General features: G+C 41.2%; 1 protein-coding gene across 1 annotated transcript in view; it reads left to right on the top strand.

Moving 5' to 3' along the window:
* The window catches only part of MSH2 (mutS homolog 2), a gene marked incomplete in the record, with an annotated part of 816,329 nt that overhangs the window by 696,865 nt on the left and 94,564 nt on the right, over window positions 1-24,900 (top strand). The window contains 1 exon segment of the mRNA XM_053712233.1: window positions 19,374-19,578. Coding sequence (XP_053568208.1) covers window positions 19,374-19,578 — 205 coding nt within the window.

The raw sequence follows: 24,900 nt of genomic DNA, 5'->3' as shown, positions 1-24,900 counted from the left end.
CAGATCGAAGCTTACGTCACTATATTCTACTTTTGCCAGGCAGTAGGGCTTGATAACTAAGGCGAATCAGCCTCGCCACAAAGACGCTGCGGAATTCCAGCCTATTTGCGGTTGACGGCTATAACTAGAGGCCCATGTGTGAAGAAGGAAGCTGGTTATTGCTTTCAGAAATCTCCTATATAAAAAAAAAAATTTAAGTATCATGTATTAATGCACCATTCAGAAAGCTTATGTTTTCACTATTTCCCAAAATCAAATATTGAAACCATTAAAGCAAAGAAAGCTTGTTTACTAGTTCTTTGACCAACCAGTCCTTGATCTGAAAACTCTGAACAAGTTTGAGTTCCAAGATGGAAACAATGCAGACTATTCTTCCTTTTTGTTCAGCAAGGTAAATGTATGTCCACAATAGATTTAAAGGATGTTTATCTTCATGTTCCAATACACAGGGGACATTACCAGTTAATGAGGTTTCCCTTTCTAGATAATCATTTTCAGTTTGTTGCTCTACCATTTGGTCTGGCTACATACAGCTCCAAGAATATTAACAAAAGTTCTGGTTGCCCGGTTGTGTGTGATTAGATATCAGGGTTTTGCAGTGTTTCCCTACACAATCTTGGTTCAGGTTCCATCTTTACCTTTAGCTGCATCATACCAACAGACTGTTCTTGTTTCTCTTGTAAGGTGTATCCAGTCCACGGATCATCCATTACTTGTGGGATATTCTCCTTCCCAACAGGAAGCTGCAAGAGGATCACCCACAGCAGAGCTGTGTATATAGCTCCTCCTCTAACTGCCACTCCCAGTCATTCTCTTGCAGCTCTCGACAAGAAAGGAAGTAGCTAGAGAGATGTGGTGAATTTATTTAGTTTATTTTCAATCAAAAGTTTATTTTCAAATGGTACCGGAGTTGTACTATTTTAACCTTAGGCAGAACGTAGAAGAAGAGTCTGCCTGTGGTCTTTGATGATCTTAGCAGGTTGTAACTAAGATCCATTGCTGTTCTCACACATAACTGAAGAGAGAGGTAACTTCAGCAGGGGGAATGGCGTGCAGGGTCTCCTGCTATGAGGTATGTGCAGTTTAAATTTTTCTAGAGAAATGAAATGCTAGAAAATGCTGTTAATACCGGATTTATTTAAGGTAAGCCTGATTACAGTGATTTAATAACGACTAGTATCATGCTTGCTTTAAAAGGTAATATTCTTTTAATTTCTCACATTACTGAAAAATAAAATGTTTGCTGGAAGTGTTTAAACGTTTTTTTATACATATTGGTGATAAAACTTTATTGGGGCCCAGTTTTTTTCCAGAAGGCTGGCTAGATTTTGCCTAGGGATAGTTTTGTTAGGCCCTCTCACTGTGAATACAGGTTGGGAGGGGCCTATTTTCGCGCCTAAATGCGCATTAGATCTTGCAGCTTGAGACATCCAGTTTCCCTGAAGGAGTCCCCTGAACACTTAGGACCTCTCTAAAGGGTTTTTGTGCCTTCCAAAGTCGTTGTATGGGAGAGGGTCAATACATGACTACCGTGGACTTAAAGGATGCTTATCTTCACATTCCGATACACAAAGATCATCATCGGTTTCTCAGGTTCGCCTTCCTAGACAGGCATTACCAGTTTGTGGCTCTTCCCTTTGGGTTAGCTACAGCACCAATAATCTTTACGAAGGTTCTAGGGTCACTTCTGGCGGTCCTAAGGCCACGGGGCATAGCAGTAGCCCCTTACTTAGACGACATTCTGATACAGGCGTCGAATTTCCAAATTGCCAAGTCCCATACGGACATTGTTCTGGCATTCCTGAGGTCTCATGGGTGGAAAGTGAACGAAAAGAAGAGTTATCTATCCCCTCTCACAAGAGTTTCTTTCCTGGGAACTCTGATAGATTCCGTAGAAATGAAGATTTACCTGACAGAGGCCAGGTTGTCAAAACTTCTAAATTCCTGCCGTGTTCTTTATTCTACTTCTCGCCCTCCGGTGGCTCAGTGTATGGAAGTAATCGGCTTAATGGTAGCGGCAATGGATATAGTTCCGTTTGCCCGCCTACATCTCAGACCGCTGCAACTCTGCATGCTCAGTCAGTGAAATGTGGATTACACAGATTTGTCCCCTCTACTAAATCTGGATCAAGAGACCAGGGATTCTCTTCTCTGGTGGCTTTCTCGAGTCCATCTGTCCAAAGATATGACCTTCCGCAGGCCAGATTGGACATTAGTAACAACAGATGCCAGCCTTCTGGGCTGGGGGGCAGTCTGGAACTCTCTGAAGGCTCAGGGGTCATGGACTCAGGAGGAGGCTCTCCTTCCGATAAACATTCTGGAACTAAGAGCGATATTCAATGCTCTTCAGGCTTGGCCTCATCTAGCGGCAGTGAGGTTCATCAGATTTCAGTCGGACAACATCACAACTGTAAATTACATCAACCATCAAGGGGGAACAAGGAGTTCCCTAGCGATGTTGGAGGTTTCAAAGATAATTCGTTGGGCAGAGATTCACTCTTGCCACCTATCAGCTATCCATATCACAGGAGTAGAGAACTGGGAGGCGGATTTTCTAAGTCGACAGACTTTTCATCCGGGGGAGTGGGAGCTCCATCCTGAGGTGTTTGCACAGTTGATTCAACGTTGGGGCAACCAAAACTGGATCTCATGGCGTCTCGCCAGAACGCCAAGCTTCCTTGTTACGGATCCAGGTCCAGGGATCCCAAGGCAGCGCTGATAGATGCTCTAGCAGCGCCTTGGTCCTTCAACCTGGCTTATGTGTTTCCACCGTTTCCTCTGCTCCCTCGTCTGATTGCCAAGGTCAAGCAGGAGAGAGCATCTGTGATTTTGATAGCACCTGCGTGGCCACGCAGGACTTGGTATGCAGATCTGGTGGACATGTCATCCTTTCCACCATGGACTCTGCCTCTGAGACAGGACCTTCTACTTCAGGGTCCTTTCAACCATCCAAATCTAATTTCTCTGCGGCTGACTGCTTGGAGATTGAACGCTTGATTTTATCAAAGCGTGGTTTCTCCGAGTCGGTCATTGATACCTTAATACAGGCGCGAAAGCCTGTCACCAGGAAAATCTATCATAAGATATGGTGTAAATATCTTCATTGGTGTGAATCCAAGGGTTACTCATGGAGTAAGGTCAGGATTCCTAGGATATCTTTTCTCCAAGATGGATTGTAGAAGGGTTTGTCAGCGAGTTCCTTAAAGGGACAGATTTCTGGTCTGTCTATTCTTTTGCACAAACGTCTGGCTGAGGTTCCAGACGTGCAGGCGTTTTGTCAGGCTTTAGTCAGAATCAAGCCTGTGTTTAAACCTGTTGCTCCGCCTTGGAGTTTAAATTTAGTTCTTAAGGTTCTTCAAGGGGTTCCGTTTGAACCTTTGCATTCCATAGATATTAAGCTCTTATCTTGGAAAGTTTTGTTTTTAGTAGCTATCTCCTCGGCTCGAAGAGTTTTGAAGTTATCTGCTTTACAATGCGATTCTCCTTATCTCATTTTTCATTCCGATAAGGTAGTGTTACGTACCAAACCTGGTTTTCTACCTAAGCTAGTATCTAATAAAAATATCAATCAGGAGATTGTTGTACCGTCACTGTGTCCTAATCCTTCTTCAAAGAAGGAACATCTTTTACACAATCTTGACGTGGTTCGTGCTTTAAAGTTTTATTTACAAGCTACTAAAGATTTTCGTCAAACATCTGCTTTGTTTGTTGTCTACTCTGGACAGAGGAGAGGCCAAAAGGCTTCGGCAACTTCTCTTTCTTTTTGGCTAAGGAGTATAATACGCTTAGCTTATGAGACTGCTGGCCAGCAGCCTCCTGAAAGGATTACAGCTCATTCTACTAGAGCGGTAGCTTCCACATGGGCTTTTAAAAATGAGGCTTCTGTTGAACCGATTTGTAAGGCGGCGACTTGGTCTTCGATTCATACTTTTTCAAAATTCTATAAATTTGATACTTTTGCTTCTTCGGAGGCTATTTTTGGGAGAAAGGTCTTGCAGGCAGTGGTGCCTTCCGTTTAAGCACCTGCCTTGTCCCTCCCTTCATCCATGTCCTATAGGTTTGGTATTGGTATCCCACAAGTAATGGATGATCTGTGGACTGGATACACCTTACAAGAGAAAACAAAATTTATGCTTACCTGATAAATTTATTTCTCTTGTGGTGTATCCAGTCCACGGCCCGCCCTGTCATTTTAATTCAGGTGTGTTTTATTTTTAAACTACAGTCACCACTGCACCCTATGGTTTCTCCTGTCTCTTGCTTGTCTTCGGTCGAATGACTGGGAGTGGCAGTTAGAGGAGGAGCTATATAGACAGCTCTGCTGTGGGTGATCCTCTTGCAGCTTCCTGTTGGGAAGGAGAATATCCCACAAGTAATGGATGATCCGTGGACTGGATACACCACAAGAGAAATAAATTTATCAGGTAAGCATAAATTTTGTTTTTTTAAACAGCATGGTTGGAGGATCAATTTTCTTTGGTTCCTCAAACAAAGGTAACTTTTTTGGGATTTCAGCAAGATTTCGTCTCCATGAGTCTTTCTCTAACAAAGCAGAGAAGGTTAAAAATGGCGTTAGCTTATCTGAACCTTCAATCTCTCTTGCTCTTTGTATGGAAGTTTTGGTTTCCATTTGCTTGTTTTCAGTTGAGGCCTCTTCAGCTTTGTATGCTTTATCAGTGGTGCAGGGATCATATGCAGCTATCTCAGAAGATTTTTCTTGATCCCAGTCCCGTCACTCTGTACAGTATCTGCTGCACCGCTCTGCAAGTGCCTTCATTGGCTCCGCATTCACAGCAGAATTAAATTCAAAATTCTCACCCTTACATACAAAGCTCTCACCAACTCCGCTCCCCTCTACCTATCCTCTCTAATAAACAAGTATACTCCAGCCCGCCCACTCAGATCCAAAAATGACCTGCTCCTTGCATCCGCGACTATCACCTCCTCTCATGCATGACTGCAGGACTTCTGTTGTGCATCACCTACCCTCTGGAACACACTCCCTCGTGCTGTCAGGCTTTGCCCTAATCTTTCTTCCTTTAAATGTTCCCTGAAGACTTTTCTTTTCAGAAAGAAACTCAACTCAATAATAAATTAATTTCACTTACCTAACATTTCCCTCATCTAACTTTATTAACATCTTTCTCAATCTTTCAGTCCTCACCTCCTGTTTCTCAACCTCCTACCCTTCTAGATTATAAATTCCCACGGGAATAGGGCCCTCAATCCTACCTGTATGTGTTTGTAAATTTTGTCCTGTCTCTTACAAGTCTTATATTTTATTTAAATGAATTGTATCCATGGACAGCGCTGCGGAATATGTTGGCGCTTCATAAATAAAGTATAATAATAATAAGTCGGTCTCTGACGACTTGGCTGTATCATCAGGGGGCTTATTTTGCTTGTCCTACCTGGACTGTGATCACTACAGATGCAACTCTTTTATATTGGGGAGATATTTGGGGGTCTCTGAGAGCACAGGTAGTTTGGGATCCTTAGGAGGCGAGGTTGCCAATAATTGTTATAGAACTATGTGCTATTTTCAGGGCTCTTCAGGCTTGGCCTCCGTTGAAAAGGGAGTCTTATCTCTGTTTCCAAAAGAATATGTCACAGCAAAGGCTTAGCAAAAGTCAACCATTGGGGGGAGACTCACAGTTCCCTAGCCATGAGGGATGTGTCTAAAATTCTCTTATGTGCAGAAATCAGTTTGTCTAGTCTCTGTGATTTATATTCCAGGAGTGAACAACTGGGAAGCAGACTTTCTCAGTTGTCAATCTCTACATCCAGGGGAATGGCCTATTCACCAGGATGTGTTCAATCAGATTGTGGTGTTTCCCAGAGAAAGGTCAGATGGCTTCTTGTTTGAATAACAAACTTTCCAGGTACTTTGCGAGGTCCAAGGGCCCTCAGAGTTTGTGGATGCTGTAGTAGCTCCTTAGTCATTTCAGCTTGCATATCTGTTTTCTCCTCGGGTACTTCTTTCCAGAATTATTTACTAGAGAAATCATCTGTAATCCTGATTGCCCCAGCTTGGCCTCGCATGATTTGGTATGCAGATTTAAATCAGATGTCTAGCTGCCCTCCTTTGCCTCTTCTGCTGCCAGACCTTCTGTCTGAAGGTCCAATCAAAAGTCTCTGAATTTTATGGCATGGAATTTGAATGATTAGTTCTTAGACATAGAGGTTTCTCTTAGTCAGTGATTGAAACCGTAATTCAGGCTCATAAGCCTGTAACTAGGAAGATTTATCATAAGGTGTGGAAGGCCTTTATTTCTTGGTGTTTAGATTAAGTTTTTTCTTGGCATTCTTATATAATTCTTAGGATTTTGCAGTATTAACAGGATGGTCTGTATAAGGGCCTATCTGCCAGTTCTATGAAGGGGCAGATTTCTGCTCTTTCAGTTTTATTTCATAGGAAAATTGTTAATCTTATTGACGGTTATAACTGGTGTTAAGGGTTTTGCAGTCTCCTCCTTTTGAACCTATGCATAAGGTGGATATTACGCTGCTCTCTTTGAAGGTTTTATTCCTTTTGGCTATCATTTCTGCTTGAAGAGTTTTCAGAGTTATCTGCTCTTTCTTTCATGTAAATGGCAAGAGTCCATGAGCTAGTGACGTATGGGATATGCATTCCTACCAGGAGGGGGCAAAGTTTTCCCTCAAAATACCTATAAATACACCTCCCACCACACACACACACACTTCAGTTTTACAAATTTTGCCTCCTATGAAGGTGGTGAAGTAAGTTTGTGTTTGATTTCTACGATTTCTTCTATGATAAGCGCTTCTAAGCATTCTGAAGCCTAATTCCTCTGAGTACAGTGTTTGTCAGAGAGATGTGAAGACAGTATTGCCTGTTGATTTTTATGGTTTCACTCATGGGAAATCTTTTCAAGGGTTCTCTGTTATCGGTCGTAGGAATTCATCTCCTAGCTTCCTTTTAAGATCGACGATATACTCTTATACCACTACCTCTGCTAATAGTTTTCAGTACTGGTTTGGCTGTCTGCTATATGTGGATAGGTGTCTTTCGGTAAGTATGTATCATTGTTTAAGACACTCTCAGCTATTTTTGGTGCTTTATGTATTAATATAGTTTAAAATATATGTAATATATGTATTTACTTATATTTGCAATGAGTCAGGTCTATTTGTATTTCCCTTTGCAGTCTAACAGTTTCAGTATGAGAATCATATCTTAGGAAGTTATTTTTTAATATTTTCTTACCTGGGGTTTAGTCTTTTTTTTTTTTCCAATTTGACTTGGAAGGGTGCAAAATGCTGTTATTTATTGCGTCATTTTTGGCGCAACATTTTTTGGTGCAAATTTGCGTTTATAGTGTTGCAAGTTTCATAATTTCTTACGTCTTTATTGACGTTAGGTTGTTTGGCACGAAGTTGCGCTTGTTGTGATGTGAGTTGCGTCATTTTCGGATTTATTTTTACTTTGCATCGTGCGTGATACTTGGCACCAAATATTTTTTGGGTTATATTACCTCACTTCCTTTATGCTCTTTATATTCTAGAGGTCTATGCTGTTTGCTTTTCTGCCTATTTAGCATATGCATTTGTTCCCATTCCTGAAACTGCTAGATGAGGAAATTGGATATTTTGTTTAAATGTTGTGTTTTTTTTTTACATTTTGCAAGATGTCTGTCTGATCCCGTCTCAGAAGCTACTGTAGGAACCATGCTACCTGAACACAGTTCTACCAAAGCTAAGTGTATCTGTTGTAAGCAAGCTGAGATTATATATCCGGCTATATTATGTAACAGTTGTCATGATAAGCTTTTGCATGCCGATAATGTTTCTATTAGTACTAGTACAGCGTCTGTTGTTCCCTCAACATCTAATGTACATGATATCCCTTTTATGAAAAATGATATTGCTGATGCAATACAGAAGGCTATGTCTGCTATTCCACCTTCTAATAAACGTAAAAGGTCTTTTAAAACTTCTCATAAAACTGATGAAATTTGTAATGACCAACAACATACTGAAATATCCTCCTCTGAAGAGGATCTCTCTGGTTCAGAAGATGCTACTTCAGACATTGAAATTGGTAAATCTTATCTTTTTAAGATTGAGTATATTCAGTCTTTGTTGAAAGAAGAATTGGTTATTTTGGGTATTGAGGAGTCTGATCCTCTTGATAACAAAACCAGTAAACATTTAAATTCTGTTTTCTCCAACATAGGTGTGTCCGGTCCACGGCGTCATCCTTACTTGTGGGATATTCTCTTCTCCAACAGGAAATGGCAAAGAGCCCAGCAAAGCTGGTCACATGATCCCTCCTAGGCTCCGCCTACCCCAGTCATTCTCTTTGCCGTTGTACAGGCAACATCTCCACGGAGATGGCTTAGAGTTTTTTAGTGTTTAACTGTAGTTTTTATTATTCAATCAAGAGTTTGTTATTTTGAAATAGTGCTGGTATGTACTATTTACTCAGAAACAGAAAAGAGATGAAGATTTCTGTTTGTATGAGGAAAATGATTTTAGCAACCGTCACTAAAATCCATGGCTGTTCCACACAGGACTGTTGAGAGCAATTAACTTCAGTTGGGGGAACAGTGAGCAGTCTCTTGCTGCTTGAGGTATGACACATTCTAACAAGACGATGTAATGCTGGAAGCTGTCATTTTCCCTATGGGATCCGGTAAGCCATGTTTATTACGATCGTAAATAAGGGCTTCACAAGGGCTTATTAAGACTGTAGACTTTTTCTGGGCTAAATCGATCATATTTACACATATTTAGCCTTGAGGAATCATTTAATCTGGGTATTTTTTGTAAAATAATATCGGCAGGCACTGTTTTAGACACTTTATTCTATAGGGGCTTTCCCTAATCATAGTCAGAGCCTCATTTTCGCGCCGGTATGGCGCACTTGTTTTTGGGAACAGCATGGCATGCAGCTGCATGTGTGTGGAGCTCTGATACATAGAAAAGTCTTTCTGAAGGCATCATTTGGTATCGTATTCCCCTTTGGGCTTGGTTGGGTCTCAGCAAAGCAGATTCCAGGGACTGTAAAGGGGTTAAATATAAAAACGGCTCCGGTTCCGTTATTTTAAGGGTTAAAGCTTCCAAATTTGGTGTGCAATACTTTTAAGGCTTTAAGACACTGTGGTGAAAATTTGGTGAATTTTGAACAATTCCTTCATGTTTTTTCGCAATTGCAGTAATAAAGTGTGTTCAGTTTAAAATTTAAAGTGACAGTAACGGTTTTTTTTTAAAACGTTTTTTTGTACTTGGTTATCAAGTGTATGCCTGTTTTACATGTCTGAACTACCAGATAGACTGTGTTCTGAATGTGGGGAAGCCAGAATTCCCATTCATTTAAATAAATGTGATTTATGTGACAATGATGCCCAAGATGATTCCTCAAGTGAGGGGAGTAAGCATGGTACTGCATCATTCCCTCCTTCGTCTACACGAGTCTTGCCCACTCAGGAGGCCCCTAGTACATCTAGCGCGCCAATACTCCTTACTATGCAACAATTAACGGCTGTAATGGATTATTCTGTCAAAAACATTTTAGCCAAAATGAACACTTATCAGCGTAAGCGCGACTGCTCTGGTTTAGATACTGAAGAGCATGACGACGCTGATAATAATATTTCTGAAGGGCCCATAACCAAGGGGCCAGGGAGGTTTTGTCTGAGGGAGAAATTACTGATTCAGGGAACATTTCTCAACAAGCTGAACCTGATGTGATTACATTTAAATTTAAGTTGGAACATCTCCGCATTCTGCTTAAGGAGGTATTATCCACTCTGGATGATTGTGACAAGTTGGTCATCCCAGAGAGACTATGTAAAATGGACAAGTTCCTAGAGGTGCCGGGGCTCCCAGAAGCTTTTCCTATACCCAAGCGGGTGGCGGACATTGTTAATAAAGAATGGGAAAGGCCCGGTATTCCTTTCGTCCCTCCCCCCATATTTAAAATATTGTTTCCTATGGTCGACCCCAGAAAGGACTTATGGCAGACAGTCCCCAAGGTCGAGGGAGCGGTTTCCACTGTAAACAAACGCACCACTATACCCATAGGGGATAGTTGTGCTTTCAAAGATCCTATGGATAAAAAATTAGAAGGTTTGCTTAAAAAGATGTTTGTTCAGCAGGGTTACCTTCTACAACCAATTTCATGCATTGTCCCTGTCGCTACAGCCGCATGTTTCTGGTTCGATGAGCTAATAAAGGCGGTCGATAGTGATTCTCCTCCTATGAGGAGATTATGGACAGAATCAATGCTCTCAAATTGGCTAATTCTTTCACCCTAGACGCCACTTTGCAATTGGCGAGGTTAGCGGCTAAGAATTCTGGGTTTGCTATTGTGGCGCGCAGAGCGCTTTGGTTAAAATCTTGGTCGGCTGCTGCATCTTCCAAGAACAAGCTACTTAACATTCCTTTCAAGGGGAAAACGCTGTTTGGCCCTGACTTGAAAGAGATTATCTCTGATATCACTGGGGGTAAGGGCCACGCCCTTCCTCAGGATCGGCCTTTCAAGGCAAAAATAAACCTAATTTTCGTCCCTTTCGTAGAGACGGACCAGCCCAAAGTGCTACGTCCTCTAAGCAAGAGGGTAATACTTCTCAAGCCAAGCCAGCTTGGAGACCAATGCATGGCTGGAACAAGGGAAAGCAGGCCAAGAAACCTGCCACTGCTACCAAGACAGCATGAAATGTTGGCCCCCGATCCGGGATCGGATCTGGTGGGGGGCAGACTCTCTCTCTTTGCTCAGGCTTGGGCAAGAGATGTTCTGGATCCTTGGGCGCTAGAAATAGTCTCCCAAGGTTATCTTCTGGAATTCAAGGGACTTCCCCCGAGGGGGAGATTCCACAGGTCTCAGTTGTCTTCAGACCACATAAAAAGACAGGCATTCTTACATTGTGTAGAAGACCTGTTAAAAATGGGAGTGATTCATCCTGTTCCATTAAGAGAACAAGGGATGGGGTTCTACTCCATTCTGTTCATAGTTCCCAAAAAAGAGGGAACGTTCAGACCAATCTTAGATCTCAAGATCTTAAACAAGTTTCTCAAGGTTCCATCGTTCAAGATGGAAACCATTCGAACTATTCTTCCTTCCATCCAGGAAGGTCAATTCATGACCACGGTGGATTTAAAGGATGCGTATCTACATATTCCTATCCACAAGGAACATCATCGGTTCCTAAGGTTCGCATTCCTGGACAAGCATTACCAGTTCGTGGCGCTTCCTTTCGGATTAGCCACTGCTCCAAGGATTTTCACAAAGGTACTAGGGTCCCTTCTAGCTGTGCTAAGACCAAGGGGCATTGCTGTAGTACCTTACTTGGACGACATTCTGATTCAAGCGTCGTCCCTTCCTCAAGCAAAGGCTCACACGGACATTGTCCTGGCCTTTCTCAGATGAACGCGGAAAAGAGTTCTCTATCTCCGTCAACAAGGGTTCCCTTCTTGGGAACAATAATAGACTCCTTAGAAATGAGGATTTTTCTGACAGAGGCCAGAAATACAAAACTTCTAGACTCTTGTCGGATACTTCATTCTGTTCCTCTTCCTTCCATAGCTCAGTGCATGGAAGTAATCGGGTTGATGGTAGCGGCAATGGACATAGTTCCTTTTGCGCGCATTCATCTACGACCATTACAACTGTGCATGCTCAGTCAGTGGAATGGGGACTATACAGACTTGTCTCCGAAGATACAAGTAAATCAGAGGACCAGAGACTCACTCCGTTGGTGGCTGTCCCTGGACAACCTTAGTCACAAGGGATGACATTCCGCAGACCAGAGTGGGTCATTGTCACGACCGACGCCAGTCTGATGGGCTGGGGCGCGGTCTGGGGATCCCTGAAAGCTCAGGGTCTTTGGTCTCGGGAAGAATCTCTTCTACCGATAAATACTCTGGAACTGAGAGCGATATTCAATGCTCTCAAGGCTTGGCCTCAGCTAGCGAGGGCCAAGTTCATACGGTTTCAATCAGACAACATGACAACTGTTGCGTACATCAACCATCAGGGGGGAACAAGGAGTTCCCTAGCGATGGAAGAAGTGACCAGAATCATTCTATGGGCGGAGTCTCACTCCTGCCACCTGTCTGCTATCCACATCCCAGGAGTGGAATATTGGGAAGCGGATTTTCTGAGTCGTCAGACATTGCATCCGGGGGAGTGGGAACTCCATCCGGAAATCTTGGCCCAAGTCACTCAGCTGTGGGGCATTCCAGACATGGATCTGATGGCCTCTCGTCAGAACTTCAAAGTTCCTTGCTACGGGTCCAGATCCAGGGATCCCAAGGCGGCTCTAGTGGATGCACTAGTAGCACCTTGGACCTTCAAACTAGCTTATGTGTTCCCGCCGTTTCCTCTCATCCCCAGGCTGGTAGCCAGGATCAATCAGGAGAGGGCGTCGGTGATCTTGATAGCTCCTGCGTGGCCACGCAGGACTTGGTATGCAGATCTGGTGAATATGTCATCGGCTCCACCTTGGAAGCTACCTTTGAGACGAGACCTGCTTGTTCAGGGTCCGTTCGAACATCCGAATCTGGTTTCACTCCAGCTGACTGCTTGGAGATTGAACGCTTGATCTTATCGAAGCGAGGATTCTCAGATTCTGTTATCGATACTCTGGTCCAGGCCAGAAAGCCTGTAACTAGAAAGATTTACCACAAAATTTGGAAAAAATATATCTGTTGGTGTGAATCTAAAGGATTCCCTTGGGACAAGGTTAAGATTCCTAAGATTCTATCCTTCCTTCAAGAAGGATTGCAAAAAGGATTATCTGCAAGTTCCCTGAAGGGACATATTTCTGCCTTGTCTGTGTTACTTCACAAAAAGCTGGCAGCTGTGCCAGATGTTCAAGCCTTTGTTCAGGCTCTGGTTAGAATTAAGCCTGTTTACAAACCTTTGACTCCTCCTTGGAGTCTCAATTTAGTTATTATCTTGGAAAGTTTTGTTTTTAGTTGCAATTTCTTCTGCTAGAAGAGTTTCAGAATTATCTGCTCTGCAGTGTTCTCCTCCTTATCTGGTGTTCCATGCAGATAAGGTGGTTTTACGTACTAAACCTGGTTTTCTTCCAAAAGTTGTTTCTAACAAAAACATTAACCAGGAGCTTATCGTACCTTCTCTGTGTCCGAAACCAGTTTCAAAGAAGGAACGTTTGTTGCACAATTTGGATGTTGTTCGCGCTCTAAAATTCTATTTAGATGCTACAAAGGATTTTAGACAAACATCTTCCTTGTTTGTTGTTTATTCCGGTAAAAGGAGAGGTCAAAAAGCATCTTCTACCTCTCTCTCTCTTTTGGATTAAAAGCATCATCAGATTGGCTTACGAGACTGCCGGACGGCAGCCTCCCGAAAGAATCACAGCTCATTCCACTAGGGCTGTGGCTTCCACATGGGCCTTCAAGAACGAGGCTTCTGATGATCAGATATGTGGGGCAGCGACTTGGTCTTCACTGCACACTTTTACCAAATTTTACAAGTTTGATACTTTTGCTTCTTCTGAGGCTATTTTTGGGAGAAAGGTTTTGCAAGCCGTGGTGCCTTCCATTTAGGTGACCTGATTTGCTCCCTCCCTTCATCCGTGTCCTAAAGCTTTGGTATTGGTTCCCACAAGTAAGGATGACGCCGTGGACCGGACACACCTATGTTGGAGAAAACAGAATTTATGTTTACCTGATAAATTACTTTCTCCAACGGTGTGTCCGGTCCACGGCCCGCCCTGGTTTTTTTAATCAGGTCTGATAATTTATTTTCTTTCACTACAGTCACCACGGTACCATATGGTTTCTCCTATGCAAATATTCATCCTTAACGTCGGTCGAATGACTGGGGTAGGCGGAGCCTAGGAGGGATCATGTGACCAGCTTTGCTGGGCTCTTTGCCATTTCCTGTTGGGGAAGAGAATATCCCACAAGTAAGGATGACGCCGTGGACCGGACACACCGTTGGAGAAAGTAATTTATCAGGTAAACATAAATTCTGTTTTTAAACCTCCTGTGATTACTCCTGAGGTTTTTCCTGTTCCAGATGCAGTTTCTGATGTGATTGCTAAGGAATGGTGTACGCCTGGTGCTTCTTTTAATCCTTCTTCTGGTTTAAGAAGTTATATCCTTTACCAGTGGCTAATTTGGAGTTTTGGGAAAAAGTCCCTAAGGTTGATGGGACTATTTCTACTCTTGCCAAACGTACTACTATTCCTATGGAAGATAGTACTTCTTTTAGGGATCCTTTAGATAGGAAGATTGAATCGTATCTAAGGAAGGCTTATTTACATTCTGGCTATATTCTCAGGCCTGCCATTTCTATGGCTAATATTGCGGCTGCATCAACTTTTTGTTGGATAGCTTAGCACATCAGGAAACAGATCCTAATTTGTCTAGCATTGTTAGTTTGCTTCAACATGCTAATTTTATCTGTGATGCTATTTTTGATATCATCAAGATTGATGTTAAATCTGTCTTTAGCTATTTTAGCTAGAAGAGCTTTATGGCTTAAATCATGGAATGCTGACATGGTATCTAAATCTAGATTACTATCTCTATCTTTCCAGGGTAATAATTTATTTGGTTCTCAGTTGGATTCTATTATTTCCACTATCACTGAGGAAAAGGGAGTTTTTTTTTCCCCCCAAGATAAAACATCTAAGTGTAAATCTAAAGCTACTGATCGGTTTCGTTTCTTTCGTCAGAATAGAGAACAGAAAACCACTCCTTCCCCTAAGGACTCTGGTTCCAAATGGAAGCCATCTTCAAGTTGGAATAAATCCAAGCCTTATAAGAAGCCAAAGCCAGCCCCCAAGACTGCATGAAGGTGCGACCCTCAATCCAGTTCAACTGGTGGGGGGGGGGGGGCAGATTGAAATTATTTCAAAACATTTGGGCAGATTCTTTTCAGAATCAGTGGATTCAGAGCATTGTCTCTCAAGGATGTCGAATAGATTTCAGAATTAGACCCCCTGTGAGAAGATTCTCGTGTTCCAACAAATCCTCTGAAAGCTCAGGCTTTTCTGAAGTGTTTTTCAGATCTGGAGCTTTCAGGGGTGATTATACAAGTTCTGCTTCATGAACAGGGTCTGGGTTTTTATTCAAATCTATTCATTGTCCCAAAGAAAGAAAATTAATTCAGACCAGTTCTGGATCTGAAGTTTTTGAATCATTTTGTAAGGGTCGCAACTTTCAAGATGGTGACTATAAGGACTTCTACCTTTTGTTCAGCAAGGTTATTACATGTCCGCAATAGACTTACAAGACGCTTATCTTCACATTCCGATTCATCCATATCACTATCGGTTTCTGAGATTCTTTTCTAGATGGGCATTAACAATTTGTCGCTCTTCCATTTGGCCTAGTGACAGCTCCGAGAATCTTTTCGAAGGTTCTCGGTGCCCTTCTATCTAATCAGAGAGCAGGGTATTGAGGTGTTTCCTTATTTGGATGATATCTTGGTACTGGCTCAATCTTTTAATTTAGCAGAATCTCACACGAATCAACTAGTGTTGTTTCTTCAAAGACATGGTTGGAGGATCATTTTACCAAAATAGGTTCTTGATACCTCAGACAAGGGTCACCTTTTTAGTTTTCCAGATAGATTGTGTCCATGACTCTGTCTTTAACAGACAAGAGACGAATGAAATTGGTTTCAGCTTGTCGAAACCTTCATTCTCTATCATTCCCTTCAGTGGCTTTGTGCATGGGAGTTTTAGGTCTCATGACTGCAGCATCGGACTCGATCCCCTTCGTTCGTTTTCATATGAGACCTCTGCAGCTTTGCATGCTGAATCGATGGTGCAGGGATTATACTCGGATATCATAATTGATATTTTTAAATCCCAGCATTCTACTCTCTCTGACTTGGTTAGACCATCATCGTATTATACAAGGGGCCTCTTTTGTTCTTCCTTTCTGGACTATAGTCTCAACACATGCAAGTCTTTCAGGTTGGGGAGCTGTCTGGGGGTCTCTGACACCACAAGGGGTTTAGAATCCTCTCGAGGCGAGGTTACCAATCAGTATCTTAGAACTCTGTGCTATTTTCAGGGCTCTTTAGGCTAAAGAGAGAACTTTTCATTCGCCTTCCGACAGACAATATCACAACTATGGCATATGTCAATCATCAGGGAGGGACTCGCAGTCCTTTTGCAATGAAAGAAGTGTCACAGATACTTTCTTGGGCGGAATCCCACTCCTGTCTAATTTCTGCGATTCATATTCCAGGTGTAGACAATTGTGAAGCAGATTATCTCAGTGCAGTCATGTAAATCCCTTTTTTGCAGAGCTAGACTTCTCACACTCTATTGTAGCCCTTTTCCCATCTAAACGGGAAACTTCCCAGATACCTTTCCAGGTCCAGGGGTCCTCAGGCGGAGATGCTGGATGCGTTAGCAGTTCCTTGGTATTACCAACTTGCTTATATTTTTCCGCCACTAGTTCTTATTCCAAGGGTGAGCTCCAAGATCATAATGGAACAATTGCATGTGTTTCTGATAGCACCAGCATTGCCTCACAGGTTTTGGTATGGGGATCTTGTCCGGATGTCCAGTTGCCAACCTTGGTCACTTCCTTTAAGGCCAGACCTACTGTCTCAAGGGCCATTTTTCCATCAGGATCTCAAATCACTAAATTTGAAGGTATGGAAATTGAATGTTTAGTGCTTAGTCATAGAGATTTCTCTGACTCAGTGATCAATACTTCTGGTTTCAAGGAAGATTTATTATCAGGTTTGGAAAACCTATATTTCATGGTGTTCTTCTCATAAATTTCCTAGAATTTTACAGTTTCTTCAGGACGGTTTGGATAAAGTTTTGTCTGCAAGTATTTTGAAGGGACAAATCTCTGCTCTTTCTGTTTTAATTCATAGAAAGATTGCTAAACTTCCTGATGCTTACTGTTGTGTTTAGGCTTTGGTCCGTATCAAGCCTGTTATTAAGTCTATTTCTCCTCCATGGAGTCTTAATTTGGTTTTGAAGATTTTGCAGGCTCCTCCTTTTGAGCCTATGCATTCTTTGGATATTAAACTACTTTCTTGGAAAGTATTATTCCTTTTGGCTATCTCTTCTGCTATAGAAGAGTTTCTGAATTGTCTGCTCTCTCTTGTGAGTCTCCTTTTCTGATTTGCCATCAGGATAAAGCTGTTTTGCAGACTTCGTTTAAATTTTTTCCTAAGGTTGTGAATTCTAACAACATTAGTAGGGATATTGTTGTTCCTTCCTTGTGTCTGAATCTTAAGAATTCGCTTGAAAAATCTTTACACTCTTTGGATGTTCTAAGGGCTTTGAAATACTATGTTGAGGCTACTAAGGATTTCAGGAATACTTCTAGTCTATTTGTTGTCTTCTCTGCTTCTAGGAAAGGCCAGAAAGCCTCTGCCATTTCTTTGGCATCTTGGTTTAAAGCTTTTGATTCACAAGGCTTATTTGGAGGCGGGACAGTCTCAGCCTCAGAGAATTACAGCTCATTCTACTAGATCAGTTGCCACTTCTTGGGCTTTTAAGAATGAAGCTTCAGTTCATCAGATTTGCAAAGCAGCAATGTGGTGGTCTTTGCATACATTTACTAAATGTTACCATTTTGATGTATTTGCTTCTTCTGAAGCAGTCTTTGGTAGAAAAGTTCTTCAGGCAGCTGTCTCAGTTTGATTCTTCTGTTTATAAAAACCTATTTTTTGGATTTAATTTCTCAGCGGAAATAGCTGTTTTTATTTTATCCCTCCCTCTCTAGTAACTCTTCTGTGGACTTCTACATCTTGGGTATTTTATCCTATACGTCACTAGCTCATGGACTCTTGCCATTTACATAAAAGAAAACATAATGTATGCAAGAACTTACCTGATGAATTCATTTCTTTCGTTATGGCAAGAGTCCATGAGGCCCAACCTGTTTTTGGTGGTTAAATTTTTTTGTATAAAAGCACAATATTTTTTTCCAGTTCCTCTTTTTTGTATGTTTTTTTTATACCTCACTACTTGGCTATAAGTTAAACACACTGAGTGTGTGTGGTGGGAGGTGTATTTATAGGCATTTTGAGGTTTGGGAAACTTTCCCCCCTCCTGGTAGGAATGTATATCCCATACGCCACTAGCTCATGGACTCTTGCCATTATGAAAAAAATGAATTTATCAGGTAAGTTCTTACATAAATTGTTTTTGCCTAAAGTTATTTCAGATAACATTAGCAGATAAATTATCCCTTCTTTGTGTCCTAATGCTAAGAATCCTTCAAAAAGATCTTTTCATTATTTGGATGATGATAATAAGGACTTTAGAAAGACTTCAAGTGTGTTCATTCACTTTTCTGGTGTTAGAAAAGGACTGAAAGTTTTTGCTGTTTTTATGGCCTCTTAGTTGCAACTCTTTATTCACAAGACTTACTTGGAGTCAGGTCAGCCTCCACCACAACTGATTTCTGCTTATTCTTCTAGGTCAGTCGCCACTTCTTCGGCTTTCAAGAACAAGGCTTCAGTTGACCAAATTTGCAAAGCAGCTACTTGGTCTTCTTTGCATACTTTTACTAAATTCTACCATTTTGATATTTTGCTTCTTCTAAGACAGCCTTTGGTAGGAAGGTCCTTCAGGCAGTTTCAATTTGATTCTTTGCACATTTCATCCTCCCAAGGATTCCAAAGTGCATTTGAAAAATACTAAAACAATAAAATAAAAATTAATTGGGGTTGTGGATTTATCCTCTGAGTACCTTTTTTTTTTTTTTTTTTTTTTTAATCCCTCCTTTTATATTATTTCTCGTAGACTCCACAGCTCGGATATTAGTTCTCAGGAGTAATGGATCATGGACTCACCACCTGTATGAAAGAAAACCATAATTTATGCTTACCTGATAAATTAATTTCTTTCATGGGGGTGAGAGTCCACAAGACCCCACCCGTATGTTTTTGGGTTTAGTATTTTCCTTAGCACATTTTTTTTCCCTGCTACTTTTATGGCTCTTATTTCTTTTTTCTTACCTCATTTTGCTTGGCTGTATGTCAGACTGAGGTACATGTGAGGGATTTTATAGAGATCTTGGGGTTTGGGATTCTTTGCCTCGTCCTATTGGTAAGGGAGTAATTACCAGGAGTAATGGATCGTGGTCTCTCACCACCATGAAAGAAATTTTTTCAGGTAAGCATGATGATATAATATATAGATAGATATGAAAAATACCTACAGTTTCACTTCTTAATTTACTACATTTAGAAAGTATATGGCTGGGATTTCCTAAAACAATATATTTTTTTAAAACTTCAATATTAAGAAAATAAAAGTCCAAATTACCATATAAATGACTTTGGAAACGCAGCAGATAAACTCAGTTTTGAATACTTTGGAAATTAATTTAAAATATATAACCTAAAATAAAATAACTTTAGTAATGTGAATTGAACTTTTTGCTTTCAGGTCCAAACATGGGTGGAAAATCCACATACATACGCCAGACTGGTGTGATTGTTCTTATGGCTCAGATCGGTTGCTTTGTGCCATGTGACTCTGCAGAGGTGAGCATAGTAGACTGTATCCTCGCCAGAGTTGGAGCTGGAGACAGTCAGCTGAAAGGAGTGTCCACTTTTATGGCTGAAATGTTAGAGACTGCTTCAATCCTAAGGTAATCAAAATCATTTTTATATTCATTGCATAGAGAATTAACATATTCATTTCATCATCAGTATCTTTATTTCTGTAATATGAGGCATCATCGCTCTAGGTTTTAGTTTTACTCAGGGGCAAACAACATGTAGACCCTAAAAGGACATCCCAACAACATGCAACAACTGAGGGAGTTACAAGGATGTACAAATGCATGGAGGGGTTTCAGGGATATAGCAAATATATGTATTGTTGGCAAAACATTCAACTGACTGTGAGCTTAATTTAAATATCTTTATTATGCTGAAATATGATTTTAAGAAGAGGAAGCCGCTTCTCTTTTCAAGTCTTTTCTGCAGACGTAAGATACACACTAGCTGAGTGTGACATTTGTCTTAATTAATGCCTCATTTACTGTAACTTGCCTTGTTTTGCATTTTCTTATCTGATTACCTATGCTGAAGCCAGTTGGGACTGATGCGTGGCAGTGTTGGACTTATGAAGTCTGGTGTCTGCACTTCCACATGACAATTTTTTTTTTCTTTTCTAGAGTTTAATTACAGGGAAAGGAAAGCAACAAAAATACAAAATTGGTTAAACATAATAAACATTTTATATTGCAACTCAACGTGTTTCATGTCATGTTTTTAAGGGACATACTATTATAGTATTATCGTATTCTGGGGCTGAACATGTATAGCATTCAATTGTAACATAATTAAAGGGATACTAAACCCAAATTTTGGGTTTAGTATCCCTTTAACTATATGATTTTTTCTTTCATAAGATGGTGGGAGTCTACAAGATATTCACATGTGGGATTGTACTACTGCCCACTAGGAGGAGGCAGAAACACCCCTCAAGATGGAGCGAGGTTAATTCTTAAGTGCAGATCTACATGTCTTTTGTTTTTTTAACCAATCTGAGACCCAATTTCCACCTCATAGTGCCTACAAAAAGGACAGAGGGGAAGACAGGAGTTTTCAGCCAAGCAGTAAAAAATTTCTCTGTGTGGAGATGTCACAGGCTTCCCAGGTAAAATGCAGATTTATCTGCCAATCCTCTGGTCTACAGTGTGCTGCTTCTTATGTAATATTATAGATCCCCCAATTAAAATGTAGATTTATCTGCCAGTCCCCTTTTCTAAAGTGGCTGCTCCTTATGAAATGCTTGACACTGAGCTTTCAGTGCCTTAGACGGACTTGTCAACTGGAAGCTGTCCATCTGCAGCTGAGGTAAGCTCAGTAGACAAAGGTGCGGACAGGTAAGTACAATGCACCATCATAGCCTACTATGTACACATGATTCACATAGTTTGAGACATAAACACACATACCACAGAACTTTTAGAGCAGTTTGGACACTTTTAGGCACTTTACGTGAGGCTTCTGTTGCTTTAAGAATATTGTAACCGGCTTTAGTGTTCTCTATTATTACTGGAGCTCTTAAAGGGACAGTCTACACCAGAATTTTTATTGTTTTAAAAGATAGATAATCCCTTTATTACCCATTCTCCAGTTTGCATAACCAACACGGTTATATTAATATACTTTTAACCTCTGTGATTATCTTGTATCTAAGCCTTTGCAAACTGCCCCTTTATTTCAGTTCTTTTGACAGACTTGCAGTTTAGCCAATCAGTGCCTGCTCCCAGATAACTTCACGTGCACAAGCCCAGTGTTATCTATAGGAAATACATGAACTAACAACCTCTAGTGGTGAAAAACTGTTAAAATGCATTCTGAAAAGAGGTGGCCTTCAAGGTCTAAGAAATTAGCATATGAACCTCCTAGGTTAAGCTTTCAACTAAGAATACCAAGAGAACAAAGCAAAATTGGTAATAAAAGTAAATTGGAAAATTGTTTAAAATGACCAGCTCTATCTGAATCATTAAAGTTCATTTTGGCCTAGACTGGCCCTTTAACGCAGCTCCCTGTTTCCCTCCACACAGTTGAATAGCATTTTGATACCGGAAAATGGTTTTACACTCACCGTTGGAGGTACCAAAATACCCTACAGAAAAACAGGATACTTTAGAACAGTGTTTTTCAACCAGTGTGCCATGGCACACTAGTGTGCCGTGAGAGATCCTCAGGTTGCCGCGGCAGACTGACAACAGTGTGATATTTCTTTTTAAATTTTGCTTGTTTTTTATTCTGGGATGCTTTTTTATTTTGAGTGAGATGACTATATATACCATAGTCCAGGAGAACCCAGCACACTCATAACGTACCAACTCCCAGGGTGCCCACCTAATCCGTACAGAGAGAAGTTATTTCACAAAAGGCAAGCACTCGCTGGTATCTTTTCAAACAACAGTATTTACTGTACAGCAAATCAGTGAACGTTTTCGGGCATCCGCCCGTCCTCAGACATGTCTGAGGACGGGCGGATGCCTGAAGACGTTCACTAATTTGTTGTACAGTAAATACTGTTGTTTGGAAAAAAATACCAGCGAGTGCTTGCCTTTTGTGAAATAACTTATATATACAATGTGTGATTTTGTAAAATTTTGGGATGATGGTGTGCCGCAGGATTTTCAATGTAAAAAAGTGTGCCACGGCAAAAAAAAGGTTGAAAATCACTGCTTTAGAATCTGAGGATTTCTCTTCTGAGGATAGGTTTTAAGAAATTCAAGACCCAATGCCTTAAATGGTGGCAGAAGGTTTCAGCTGGAACATTTTCATACATTATCACAAGAAGTTGGTGGTAACTAGCCATAGAACAAGCTATTATGCTATTGTTCGTTCCCAGGTTGAGTGCCTAAGTGTGATGCGGGTATCCAGACGTGGACCCGTTGCTCAGTGTGCCTAGAGGGATATGGCTGCACCTCACTGACGATTCCCACAATAGGCCGAAACGTATTTCTGGGGTTTTGCTGTTTCTCTCGTTCAGAGAGGGATTGCCTGGTATTTCGGGGCTGGACTGTACTGTGAAGTCAGGATCAGACTGATATGCTTCAGGAAAGTTCTTCTCTGTGAAAGGCACATGTTGAGCAAAAAGAGGCTACTTCTTGGGTTGTAACTAGCCATAGAACAAGCTATTATGCTATTGTTCGTTCCCAGGTTGAGCGCTTCTCTCTTTTTATTTATGCAAATTATGACACTTAGGGAAGTTTCCCTAAGTGTGATGCGGGAATCCAGACGTGGACCCGTTGCTCAGTGTGCCTAGAGGGATATCGCTGCACCTCACTGATGAGGCCCACAATAGGCCAAAACGTATGTCTGGGGTTTTGCTGTTTCTCTCGTTCAGAGAGGGATTGCCTGGTATTTCGGGGCTGGACAGTACTGTGAAGTCAGGATCAGACTGATATGCTTCAGGAAAGTTCTTCTCTGTGAAAGGCACATGTTGAGCAAAAAGAGGCTGCTTCTTGGGTGGTAACTAGCCATAGAACAAGCTATTATTAGGGATGCACCGAAATGAAAATTCTAGACCGAAAATGCAGGATGCCCTTGGCCGAAAACCGAAAATTACTTTTTCCACCAAATTATTTTAAAAGTTTTTTTCTAGAATGTTATTATTAATGTAAGACTTTTTATTATATATATATATATATATATATATATATATATATATATATATATATTATTTATATATTATATATATATATATATATATATATATATATATATATATAAATATATTACACATACATACATACTTTTGAACATTTGACACAATCCTAAATTATTATTTATCTGCATTGAGGTACACACAGCAGGCAACATGGGGTTAAGCATTAAGAAATGGTACTGAGGTACACAGAGGAATGCAGGAGATCGCATTACAAGTGTACTGCTTGTGAATTGTAGCCCAAACACTTACAGTTCTATCAGTGTGCAAAGGGCTCCTACATGTTTATATTCACTCTTATCTGGCTCGTTGTGCAATTCTCAGGAGGAGGAGGTGACACAGCTGCTTGTAATTACACCACGCTGCAGCCCGCTGTTTACACAGAAGTTTCCTAATCTTGCCGTGTCAGGTGAAATTTATGACACTTGCCTGCAGAGCCATATAGTTACTTGTAACGGATCCTTTGGTCAGTGAATGTGTGAAAGGCTCATACATATATTTACCCTTATCTGGCTCCCTGTCTAATCGTGGTGACTTTATTTGAAAAAGCAGCTCATCCTGCAGGACTCAATGAGCTGCTTTTTCAAATAAAGTCACAGTTAGACAGGGAGCCAGATAAGGGTAAATATACGTATTAGCCTTTCACACACTCACTGACCGGAGGATCCGTTACAAGTAACTATATGGCTGGCTCTACAGGCAAGTGTCATAAGTCACCTGACACGGCAAGTTCCTTCTCCCGCACTGCTCTGCTTCAAGACACTAGGCAGTGAGTGAACAGCCCAGCCTACAGTGCCGCACCCCCTCTAACCGCGAGGCATTCTGGGGCATGTAGTTCAATTGAATATGGCCTGGAAATAACCCAGCCACACGGGGCTAAATTTTGGATCAGCTTGTAACGGCTTATAGCAGTCGGCGAGGCACGGGGGAGGACACTTTGGGGGATAAAAATCTGTCTGCCAGGGGATGATTTCGTGGGGCACAGGGGTTAATTTAATTTTACATAGAGGATGCAATTTTCGGCCGGTTTTCCCCTCTTTCGGACGAAATGGGATAGGCCCATTTTCGGCCGAAAATTTCGGTGCATCCCTAGCTATTATGCTATTGTTCATTCCCAGGTTGAGCGCTTCTCTCTTTATTTATTATCACAAGAAGTGTTAAATGCTTTGGAGGTGGATGATTCTCCTACTCCTGACAAGCTACCTATTAAGATTAATTAATTCTTTACGTCTGTTCCTAATAAGACTGGTTCCTTCCAAGTGCCTGATTCAGTTGCTGAGCTTAAAACTAAGGAATGGAATAAACTAGGTATACCCTTTAATCTGTCTGCCAAATCCATAATCTATGTTCGCTCTGCAAAATTGAATATGTGGGAAACTCTTCGTATAATAAATGGAGCAATTTGTACTCTTGCTCGGTGAACTATCATTCTCTTAGAGCAGGCTTCTTCAAGCTTTTTTCCCAAGACCCAGTGCAATGATAGTATTTACCTTCACATCCCTATTTTTATGCTTCGTCTGAAAAACGGGGATACTTGCCTAGATGTGCTTATTTCTCCAACATTGGTGTGTCCGGTCCACGGCGTCATCCATAACTTGTGGGAATATTCTCTTCCCCAACAGGAAATGGCAAAGAGCACAGCAAAAGCTGTCCATATAGTCCCTCCTAGGCTCCGCCCACCCCAGTCATTCTCTTTGCCGTTGCACAGGCAACATCTCCACGGAGATGGTGAAGAGTATGTGGTGATTGGTTGTAGTTTTTTATTCTA

The sequence above is a fragment of the Bombina bombina genome, chromosome 4 (assembly GCF_027579735.1).
Source record: "Bombina bombina isolate aBomBom1 chromosome 4, aBomBom1.pri, whole genome shotgun sequence".
Taxonomy (NCBI): Eukaryota; Metazoa; Chordata; class Amphibia; order Anura; family Bombinatoridae; genus Bombina; species Bombina bombina.
This window is presented reverse-complemented; position numbering and strand designations above follow the sequence as displayed.